The 12,465-nt window shown below is 43.7% G+C and overlaps 1 protein-coding gene across 1 annotated transcript in view; it reads right to left on the bottom strand.

Moving 5' to 3' along the window:
- The window catches only part of piezo1 (piezo type mechanosensitive ion channel component 1 (Er blood group)), a 220,676-nt gene that overhangs the window by 104,371 nt on the left and 103,840 nt on the right, over positions 1-12,465 (bottom strand). Inside the window, 2 exon segments of the mRNA XM_084321995.1 lie at positions 1,533-1,674; positions 2,547-2,712. Coding sequence (XP_084178121.1) covers positions 1,533-1,674; positions 2,547-2,712 — 308 coding nt within the window.

Below are 12,465 nucleotides of genomic sequence, written 5' to 3'. Positions count from 1 at the left end.
ACAGACGCTCAAACACTCACTCACTCACTCACAGACACACACAGACACACACAGACACACACAGACACACACAGACACACACACACACACACACTCACACACTCGAACACAAACCCTTAGCCACACCCCAAACCTATTTCTAACACTTGACGCTAGGGGTGGACGGTATGGTCTAAAATTTATATCACGGTATAATTTGAAGCATAGACGGTAACGGTATATATCACGGTATCATCGTTTTTGATTAATTTTTTTTTTTAAATTTTATATAATTTTTTTTTTTTTTTTATATATAAAATATATATATTATATAATTAGACTTGTACTTGTATTATCTGCGAGACATCGCCACCACGCAACAAGCTCCACTGTCTGTGTGTACATTAGTAGCCTCTAGCTACGGCCAGGATTCTCCGGAGCTGCAGCTGGACCTATACTCGAGTAGCCTCGAGCTACGGCCAGGATTCACCGGCGCTGCAGCTGGGCCCTAGTATTGGTATAACGTTAAATCACATTCACAAGCCCTCAGCTCGAATACGCATCGAATCAGTGTTATAAGACATTGATATCAGGAGCTATCTGTAGCTACTGCTAGCCGGATATATAACGTTAATACAACGCCTCAGTGAATTATTTAGTTCAATGGGACATTTCGTTTTGAACGGTGAACTAACTTGTGTTAACGTGAGCTAACGGCTAACGGAGCTATCATACACGTCTACTCTCTACTAGACTTGATGGAGCGTTTGTTGATGTCAGGAGCTATCGGTAGCTGGCCGACTAGATACCGTTCGGTTAGACAATGCCTCATCATGTATTAAACTAAAAGTGAATAGTTGACTGGGTCATTTTGTAACGGTAGCTAAGCTAACGTTAGCTCAGGGAGACGTCCCGTCCCACTAGACTACTAGTAGAAGACCCGTGTTTACATGCGTGCGGGAGGGGCTGGCACGCCCACTGCGCGAAGCCTCCTAAATAACTTTTTCCAGTTCGCACATATCTATTATCTATGACTAATTCTATCTATTTTTAGGGGCAAATGCGAGTGAAATAGTCGCGCTGTGGTTACATGACGTCATTGCTATTTTAGAGCTGCACTACCGGTTACACGGTATAGGCAAAATCCATACCGTAGAGCAAATTCATACCGTTTATACCGTATACCGTTTATACCGTCCACCCCTACTTGACTGACGCAATACATTCTAACACTAACACTGCAATATTAATTTGAACCCTAACCCCACTGGCTCATCTTCATGTGAGAACTGACTAATCACATTAGTGGCATTTCCTCAACTCCTCAATAGAAGTACATGAACAAGCATCCATAAACACACACACACACACACACACACACACACACACACACACACACACACACACACACACACACACACACACACACACACACACACACACACACACACACACACACACACACACACACACACACACACACACACACACACACACACACACACACACACACACACACACACACACACACACACACACACACACTGACTCACTGATGTGATGTTAGCTGCAGCCACCATCTCTTTATTAGTGACCAATCGGCTGCAGAGGACCATGGTAACCAAGGCAACCACACACACACCCAGGTCCGGGCACAGGAGGCGTAACACACTCCACAGGTCGTCCAGGGGAAGCCTGAAGGAAAACACACACACACACACACACACACACACACACACACACACACACACACACACACACACACACACACACACACACACACACACACACACACACACACACACACACACACACACACACACATTTGAATACTTTATTTGGTTCCACAAATTATATTACATAAACAGGGAATCAAATGTATCGGGGCCAAGCAGCACTGAACACTTAAGGGTACACATAGCACCTCCTTCTCCACGCGGCTAAGCTGCCAATAATAGCTGAGACAGAGCAATATTTGGCAATTTGTTTGGCTTTTCTTTTAGACATTGCAGCAATTCTCAGACACACACACGCACACACACACACACACACACGCAGGGGGATAAGCAAATAAGGTAAAGTATTTCAAAATAGGGTGTGTGCCTTTTACAATAGCAGCCCAAGAGCATGAGGTCATACAGTAAGCTGTAAGGTAGGCGAAGACAACACAAGATATGACGTTTACAAGCTACTTAAGGGAGTGATGGGAGGCAAACAGCAGAGAGCCTGAACCTGATCCGTTTCCTTGAAGCAGGTCACTACAGAGTTAGCCAACCAGATGGTGTTAATGCTGCTTTTCTATACCTATATTATTTGGACAGTATAAGGGTCTGTATCCAAAAGCCACTTCAGTATTGTATATGAATATAATACATTATAATGGGGAGAAAAATCATTAAGATTGAAGTTATTGATCTATTGATGAGAATCAGGGGGGATCATCTACTGTACAAGACCTACAACTCACACAAACACACTCGCACACACACGCACGCACACACACACACACACACACACACACACACACACACACACACACACACACACACACACACACACACACACACCTGGACAGTCCTATGTGTCTGGACAGCGTGTCCCATTGTGAACAGTTGCTGCCCAGGGCTATGTCCAGTGCAGGGTGGGTGTACAGGACGGTCTGGAAGCAGACGTGACCCAGAATGAAGAGGAGACTGCTACAGAACACAGCTCTGATGAAACGACCCGTACCACCTAGAGAAGAGGGGGGAGAGAGAGAGAGAGAGAGAGAGAGAGAGAGAGAGAGACGGAGAGAGAGAGAGAGAGAGAGAGAGGGAAGAGGAGAGGAGGGGTAGACAAAAAAGAAGGGGGGAATGGAGGAGAAAGGGGAGAAAGGGAGAGAAAGAAAGAGGAGAGAGAGAAAAAGGGAGAGAGAGAGAGAGAGAGAGAGAAAGAGAGAGAGACATGGGATTATTTAAAGGATTAAAGGAAGCATTCTAGAAATCTGCTAATGTTTTGGATTGCAAAATACACACGCACACACACAGAAACTTAAACACGTGTACACGTTGATATTGTGGCATGCATTCACATAAAGCACATATACACAAGGGGTTGTGCAATAGACTCATGATATGATGTGAGGGGTTTTGAAATATGTTGCTGTTCTTATCACTGGTGGTGTAATGGCATGCCACTAAAATATCAAACCATCATCATCCAACATCATGGTCTAATATGTAGTAGTAACTTGACACATTTAGCTTCGGCATACACAGAAAGCTGAGTAGGTATAGCCTACAGTACTGACATGTCTTGAAAGAATATACGCTGTTGACATAGAATTCCTGGTTACATTCACATTTCCATTTAGTCATTTAGCTGACACTTTTATCCGAAGCGACTTACAAGTTCTGGAGTGCATAGACATATATTAGCATAGTAGGTAGTAATAGGCAAGGAAGATTCCTTAGTAGCATAATAGTAGTAGACTAGAAGTAGAAGGGTAGTAATTTTTTTCTTCTTTTTCATTTCAGGTAAATATCAATGGCAACTTGTTGCCCGTTTGCATATTTATAGATTCTTGCATTCTGAGGATAAAGGTGTAGAGATGCTGCAGAGCCGTTTATTGAAAAATTTGGTAGGGAAACAATATTTCTGCCTCCCCCCTTTCTCTTTCTCTCTCTCACACACACACACACACACACACACACACACACACACACACACACACACACACACACACACACACACACACACACACACACACCTACACACACACACACACACACACACACACACACACATTCGTTTTATACACTTAATAAATATCTTTAATAAGTTTTAAAGATAGTTTACAATAATCATTATTCATTATTTTTCATCTCTGTGTTATAATAATTTTCTCACACACACACACATTCTCTGTCAGTCTAGATGTAATAGGAATAGATGTGTGTGAGTGCGATACCCAATAAAGTAGTTATCAAATCAAATCAAATCAAATTTATTTATAAGGCCCGACAACACACGTTAATGTCCCCATGGGCCGTACAAGTCTTCTTTAAACAAGTCAAGAAGAAAACATAACAATAAGTCAAGAACAGAACAAGAACACCATAAGGTCCAACAAATTTAAGATAAATGCAAATAAATGAAAGAATGCAAGCACTCCCAGACATACCCCACGCGAAGGTAAGGAAAAACTCACTAAAACCTAACAATAGGGAAAAATCATCAACAGGTCAACATATGCCAGCTTGAAGTGCTGTTGACAGAGAGACGGTGCTGACAGCAGGTCATATACTGTACTTATTGTAGTCTCACCAACGTCCTACGCGTGGACTGCAGAGATCACTGTAGCCCATCCTTCCTCCAATGCCATTAAAGGCCCAACCAGTGATCCAAACGTAAACAATGGGATAGCCCCACCACTAGATATAAGAAGTAAGAAATGTGTTATGGTTTGTAACCGACCCCAATCGCACAACACAAGACAGGTATGAGAGTAAGCCAAAACAGGGCAAATATTTATTATAGAACAAAAAGCGGCACAGTCCCTTTAAGGGAAAACACAAAAACACTAGAGTCAAGGAAATATGGAAAATGCGGCACTGTGCCTTTAAGAGGCGAACAGGCTAAGGGACTAAGGCTAAGGGCCAGGGCTAAGGACCAGGGCTAAGTGTCAGGGCCAGGACCAGGGGCACTGGAGAGGGGGACAGGGACAGAGGCCCGGAGAGGCGGGCTGGAGACAGGGACAGAGAACAGGGTTAAGGCCTTGGACAGGGCGAGGGCCAGAGCTGCTTACAGGGATGAGGACAGGGTTCCGACGGCGGAGGCCTGGCACGGGAACAGGGGCCCAACAGCGGGGGCCTGGGCACGGAGATCCTCCTCGGATGCTGAAGACGGGCAGCGCAGAACAAAGGGGTCCCAGGGCACCGGGGCGAAGAGACGCCATCCTCCCGTGGAAATAGGGAGCGATGCGCGCCGTCTTGACGTCTGGAGTGGGAACACGACTCCAGGCTTGGCACGGAGATCCTCCTCGTCCCTACTCGGATGCTGCAGACGGGCAGCGCAGAACAAAGGGGGTCCCAGGGGACCAGGATGGGAACACGCCGTCCTCCCGTGGAATACTAGGGAGCGACGACGAGCCTCACCCCAGGAACGAGGATCACGAAGAGACGCCTTCCTCCCGTGGAATCGGGAGCGATGGCGTGCCGCCTTGACGTCTGGAGTGGGAACACTGGAAAACCTCCCGTAGAGAATTAGAGAGCGAAGACGGTGTCCCACTCCAGGCAAACGGCGACAGGTGGTGATGGCTGGACCGTCGTCTCACGCCGGAGACGCGGCAGGTGATGGTGACGTACAGAATGGTAACGTCCAGAACTCCATGAACACAGACACAGATACAGAGTCCAGAACACAGAACGACCCGACCAGGACTGGAGGGGAGTCTGCAACCTATGTACTCTCCCGAGGTGATTGCAAACTCCCAACAGGTGCGTGAAGGTAGAGGATCAAGGATGTCCAAGGGTGGGGGCTGGTGAAGAGTAGAGGAGAGTAAATCATCGCAAGGGTGGGGGCCGTTGAGAAGAGTAGACAGGGAAAACACAGGAAAAAGGTCCAGGGACAGGCGAATCCTCACAAAATGGAGACATGTCTTCGTTCTAGTTGATTGACCAAGCTCTTGATACAAGGACTAACACCAGACCGCTAGACGATCCGTTTTTTAATAGTGGCTGTAAAAGGCTTCTTTATGTTGGTAATGTTTGTAAACACTGGGGGGAAACAGATCTGTATTCCAATTTACAATGTAAGACTATTCCAAAAAGCTTATTTTGACATCCATACAGATCACAATTGTCCAAGAATGTACAGTATGTGAATACATCTCACATTGATATTGTAAAGAAATAAATCATGGATTGGGGCTTTAATTGAACAAAATTATGCATATTGTAAAACAAGTGGGACCTCTTCATAAGAATGATAAAAGTCATAATAAATGTATTTTGTGCATGTGGGATAATTGGTGTTGATGTGTATGTATGTATTGATGTTGTTTACTCACATGTCTTCAGTCTGCCCTTAGTAACTGAGTGCCTCAGATGATGAACCATTTAAAACTTCAAACTCCATTTTAAGTTTTCATGAGGAACAATGTTTTCAAACTTTAACTAAAGATGTTAAGTATAGTCTTAAGGAGTAATTTCTTACGATGCAAATACTGTACGTGGGCTGCCTGCTGTAAAGAAATTAATAACAGAGTTATGTGGTTCTTCAGTGCAAGGATTCAATTGCATTTGTGTACATGAACCTGTGGGTCCCTAAAGGCAATAAAGTGTGAAAAGCAGTGCTGTGTGCATCACTTGTGTCATGCAGAGTGGGGGACCTCCCTCGGCAGTGTTTGTCTTTCCAGTCCGACCTCCTCTACAGACCAGCCAGGTACTCACACTACAGGCATCTTACACGACCCTCCTTCTCTCAGATGGGCCATAAAAAGAACTGAACTAAAACCTGTGTGTTAAAGATATTTTGTGTTTCTTAAAAGGGTAATTGAATGAATGAATGAATGAATGAATGAATGAATGAATGAATGAATGAATAAAATGCAATGAAATGAAATGAATGAATGAATGAATGAATGGATTAAATTAATGAAATTTGTATTTAACAGATTGCAGAATGGGTACAATACAGTACGGCTCAATACACACAATTGTTAAGGGGATGCAGACCAGAGAAAGACGTTTGTCTTGTTTACAGGGTCCCCCATTTTCAATTCATAGTGATAATTCCACTCTGGATCTCTCTTGTATCTGTGTAGAGCTCACAGCCAGTTCTATGCATTTTTGTCAGGCCAGAGGTATAGCCCTAAACTACTGTGTACTGTATGCTCCAGCTTCCATAGGTATAGCCCTAAACTACTGTGTACTGTATGCTCCAGCTTCCACAGGTATAGCCCTAAACTACTGTGTACTGTATGCTCCAGCTTCCACAGGTATAGCCCTAAACTACTGTGTACTGTATGCTCCAGCTTCCATAGGTATAGCCCTAAACTACTGTGTACTGTATGCTCCAGCTTCCATAGGTATAGCCCTAAACTACTGTGTACTGTATGCTCCAGCTTCCATAGGTATAGCCCTAAACTACTGTGTACTGTATGCTCCAGCTTCCATAGGTATAGCCCTAAACTACTGTGTACTGTATGCTCCAGCTTCCAGCTTTTAACAGGACTACACGTTGTCATTGGCCAGTCAAAGGTTGCCACCCCTACACACAAGGCAGGGAGGGGGTGAGCATTTACTTCTGGTTACTCTGTTACCTGGCAAGTGAGAGAGAGTGATTCAAATTAAATTAAATTACCCGCCCGTTGTAGTACTGTAGGAGTCGAGTGTGGGTGAAGCCATGCATCATTACAGTATGACGTCCAACTCAGCAAATTAGCACCTTTAGATGTTTCTGAGAAGAGATGACTTTGGCCGCATAGAGAGAACATCATTTGAAATGCAATGTTGGAGTAAATAAAACATGTACTCCAACCAACATGTGTAGCTGCACATCCTTTCAATTAAAGGGACACAACAACCATTTTCTTTTGTTACATTTTAATTATTTAGTACTACAACATAAACATGTTAGGAAAAGGAAAAGGCCCGCCCTGTACTCATGATCTAAGTAATCTCACCAGGCAGCTCAAGGACGCAATGAATGGAGCACGGAATAACAGCTCAATTCAAAGTTGAGTGAGGGTTGAGTGAGAGTAGCAATATTTTGAGTCAGGAAGTGCACATTGAGAGTAACTGCAAAATGTATCAAGCCGTGACCATGCAGTAAAACAAACCCTGCTCGTAAAAATGTCCCTTTCGTGGTGAGCTAACAAAATCAATGGTCACTGGAAAACAAAATAAAGTCAGTTCTACATTAGAACTGGCGAGCGGGTAATTTAACAATTATCTTATATACTCTGATTCTATCCACATAGTACACAGTAAATTTTGCAGAGTAAATGTACTAAGTTTGAGTAAAATTTACTCTGCGAAATTTACTGTGTATATGCTTACTACATGTATATATTCTATTCACATAATATGCTTACTACATGTATCTATTGCTATGTCCACCCATCACAAACACGCAAACTGTCTAACGCCTGTCCCCGTCTCCCTGTGGGTGGATGTCTCGTGGTGATGACCAAAGTGGTGGACGTCCCGTGGTGATGGCCAAGAGGATACGATCCTCTCTATGTCGCCCCCATACCTCAAATGGATCCGTTATCAGCTCTATTCTATTTTCAATCTTTCAAAATGTTCTTATGTACCCCAGTTGCTATTGCATGTACATATTTGTGTTTTATTACACATATATGTACATACATACAAACTGTTTTGCCTGTTTTATTCTCCACCCGTTGATCATCCATAGCAACACTACTATCACCGACATCTAAGAAGGGAGATCCCCCCCTTGAACGGCATCAAAAAACGACCCCCCCCCCCCCTTTCATGCATTCATGATGAAACATAATACCTATTATATACATTTGATTTGGAAATAGTAGCGTGTCCAGGCGAGCAACGCCAACGCTTTTAGTAAAATTCACGTATTCCTCCATAGCGCCATTTTATGGAATTAGCCAGGATCACTCTGAAACTATACTTATATTCACCACGGTATAACACGTGAACGTATACATGAAAAAATTTATTCTTTTTCACATATTGAACGATGGATAGTTGATGTCAAATGAGCCATAGTATTGTCTCCATAGCTATAATATAGAATATAGATATAGCCCTGCAAACACACGCCCACGCATCCCTATCTCTTAGAGCGGTGGCACAGTAGGAACAAAGATGGGCTAGACCCGCGGCGCTGAATCAGTTAAGGGGAGGTACAACCACTTAATAATAGGGGAAAACATTATTTTCATCTTATCTGAATGAAACTTTACCCATTGAATTTGGACATAAAATAAACGTTTGCATGAGTTGTATTATATTTTGTTTTTAACATATCCAACTGGGCTAATATTTCATAAAAAACACCTTTTTCTCAGTGTACTGAGTCAGAGTACATTTTTCTTTTTCAATGTGATGAATGAGTAAATAGTTAGTCACGGGTTTCTATCATGAGTTAAAAAAATTAACTCAAGGATTTTCTCTATTTTGTCACATTAAATACACCAGAAAATGTAAATGACAGAAGATATTAAAGGGGAACTATCTTATAAATGGCCTTTTTGAGTGTTTAGCATTGTTTCCTAGCTATGTGAACTTATATTAATATGATCTATGTCTCAAAATTCTCATATTGGCGCATTCTTCCAATTCTCCTCTCACAATATTCACCCTCACTGAACTGAGTCATTTGAAAATGTGCACGATTTGTGATGTCAGAGAGACACCGCTGCATGATAATGAAGACGTGCAGAATGATCTGCACACAGTTCTGCTGCCCAGGCTCAAAACGGCTTGAGATCTTGAGGTAGAAAAATGCTGTTTTTGAGGACTTGATTAGAAATACAAAACAATGAATAAGAAAAATATATATATTACAGAGGTGTTCCATAGACTCACAGGAATTGTGTAAAAGTGCCCAAATAGTGAAAGAAATAGTAAAAATAGTTCCCCTTTAAAAATAAGAAAAGCCTCTGTAAATTACCGGCTATCTATGTTAGGAAGCACCATATCAAATTTAATACCTACAGGTTAAGGTGAGAAAAGGTGTTTTGCGTAAAGGGAATAATGTAATTTTGAGGAAATGGCTGTTAAAATGTGTTCAGTAGCTTGGTTTACATTATGCAGCTCATACAAAGATGAGAACATTATATTTACAGTTGCTTTTGATTATTGTATCCAATCCAGCTCAAATCACATTTTCACACATGGCAGCACCTCGCCCTAAAAAAATAAGAGAAAATAGCCACCCGTGTGGAGAAAGGTAGACACACAAGATTATTTATAGGCAGCCCACTCCGCCTCCGGAACCACATTAACCACAGCAGGCCTGGGATCAGATCCCTCTTCCGTCCTGCTCCTCCCCTGCTCTGTGGCCCTGTCAGCCTGCATACTGGTTAAATAAAGAAGAACACTGTATTTCTCCTTTACTGATAAATAATACATATTATATACAGTATGTCTCCTTTATTAAACCGGTATGCAGGCTGACATGGCCTCAGAGCAAGTGGAATTTGATCCCAGGTCCACTGTGGTAGAGAGGTTAGGGTCTTAGTCAACCCACTGTCTCTGGGTCTGAGACCAGTGATTATTACCATTAGTTCTTTTTGACTTTAGTTTTGTTTATTTTGTTTGTTTGAGTCTGTGGGGAGAAGAGAGCAGATGGAACAGAAAGGCTGAATTACAGCTCAAACTATGACTAAACTCAATCCATCTGTTTCCTTAAAAAGAATAGTCTGACATCTGAAGCCAAACACTTAATATGATACCTCTGGGGTCTTTATTAGCTACTAATATTTCCAACAGCATTACTTTGGTTTCCAAGAGAGAGGGGGCGAGGGGGGAGAGGAGGGGTAGAAAGAGAAGGGGGGGTGGAGGAGAGAAAGGGAGAGTGAGGGAGTTTAGAGGGAGAGAGAGAGAGAGAGAGAGAATTTAAAGGAAGCATTCTAGAAATCTGCTAATGTTTTGGAGTCTCAAATGAACATGGTAGAGGAACGCTGAGCAGTTTGTTTTTCCAGCAGGTCATAATGGACACGACAGGAATAGCAGGTAAAGGAAAAACACTGTGTGTGTGTGTGTGTGTGTGTGTGTGTGTGTGTGTGTGTGTGTGTGTGTGTGTGTGTGTGTGTGCGTGCGTGCGTGCGTGCGTGCGTGCGTGCGTGCGTGCGTGCGTGCGTGCGTGCGTGCGTGCGTGCGTGAGTGCGTGCGTGCGTGCGTGCGTGCGTGCGTGCGTGCGTGCGTGCGTGCGTGCGTGCGTGCGTGTGTGTGTGTGTGTGTGTGTGTGTGTGTACATGTGTGTGTACGTGTACGTGTGTGTGTATGTGTGTGGCTACAGTAGCACACCAGCCCATGCAGGGAGGGGAAGATGGTGCTGGGGTAGCGACGGGCGTCATTGGGCCCAAAACAACAACACCACTGGGACACTTTCACACACTCCTGTGACCCAAATGGGAGTGGTTGTTTATACCCTACAGCCTCAACACAGCATACATACACATGAGGTTTATACCCTCCAGCCTCCACACAGCATACTAAGGAGGTTTATACCCTCCAGCCTCCACACAGCATACTAAGGAGGTTTATACTCTACAGCCTCCACACAGCATACTAAGGAGGTTTATACCCTCCAGCCTCCACACAGCATACTAAGGAGGTTTATACCCCTCCAGCCTCCACACAGCATACTAAGGAGGTTTATACCCTCCAGCCTCCACACAGCATACTAAGGAGGTTTATACCCTCCAGCCTCCACACAGCATACTAAGGAGGTTTATATCCCTCCAGCCTCCACACAGCATACTAAGGAGGTTTATATCCTCCAGCCTCCACACAGCATACTAAGAAGGTTTATACCCCTCCAGCCTCCACACAGCATACTAAGGAGGTTTATACCCTCCAGCCTCCACACAACATACTAAGGAGGGTTATACCCTCCAGCCTCCACACAGCATACTAAGGAGGGTTATACCCTCCAGCCTCCACACAGCATACTAAGGAGGGTTATACCCTCCAGCCTCCACACAGCATACTAAGGAGGGTTATACCCTCCAGCCTCCACACAGCATACTAAGGAGGTTTATACCCTCCAGCCTCCACACAGCATACTAAGGAGGTTTATATCCTACAGCTTCCACACAGCATACTAAGGAGGTTTATACCCTCCAGCCTCCACACAGCATACTAAGGAGGTTTATACCCCTCCAGCCTCCACACAGCATACTAAGGAGGTTTATACCCTCCAGCCTCCACACAGCATACTAAGGAGGTTTATATCCTACAGCTTCCACACAGCATACTAAGGAGGTTTATACCCTCCAGCCTCCACACAACATACTGTACTAAGGAAGTTTATAACCCACAGCAATAAGGTATACCCTTCAATACGTTTTGAGTGAAGGGTTTCAAATGCTATGCAAGCTTGCTTATGATTCTGGTTGGGCAGTTCCTGATATACTGGTCTTGATAGAGCAACATTATAACAATCAGTCTACTTCACACGACTCACTCCAAGTATTTGGGGTATGCTTCATTTGTAAATCAGGAGGTGCCGGAACACAGAGGGTGATCCGAAAAAAAGTCACGGAACACAACGACTTTGGCCTGCAAGTATCCGACTGGTTTGAAAAAGCTCAACAAATACGACTTTGACATTTTACCAGTTTTCCACCATGTTGGTAAGAGTTGTCTACTTCATGCAGTCAGCTGTAGGACAGTTCACGCTTGCAAAACTCAACACTGCACTCAGGGCAGGTGTGACTGCATGCCCAGATTGATGTTTTCAAGATTGGTTTATTTTTCTGATTTAGATTATGGCATTAAGCCAAAATAG

This window comes from Notolepis coatsorum (assembly GCF_963971535.1).
Source record: "Notolepis coatsorum genome assembly, chromosome: 9".
Taxonomy (NCBI): domain Eukaryota; kingdom Metazoa; phylum Chordata; class Actinopteri; order Aulopiformes; family Paralepididae; genus Notolepis; species Notolepis coatsorum.
The sequence above is the reverse complement of the archived record's forward strand: the minus strand, read 5'-3'. Positions and strand labels throughout refer to the sequence as shown.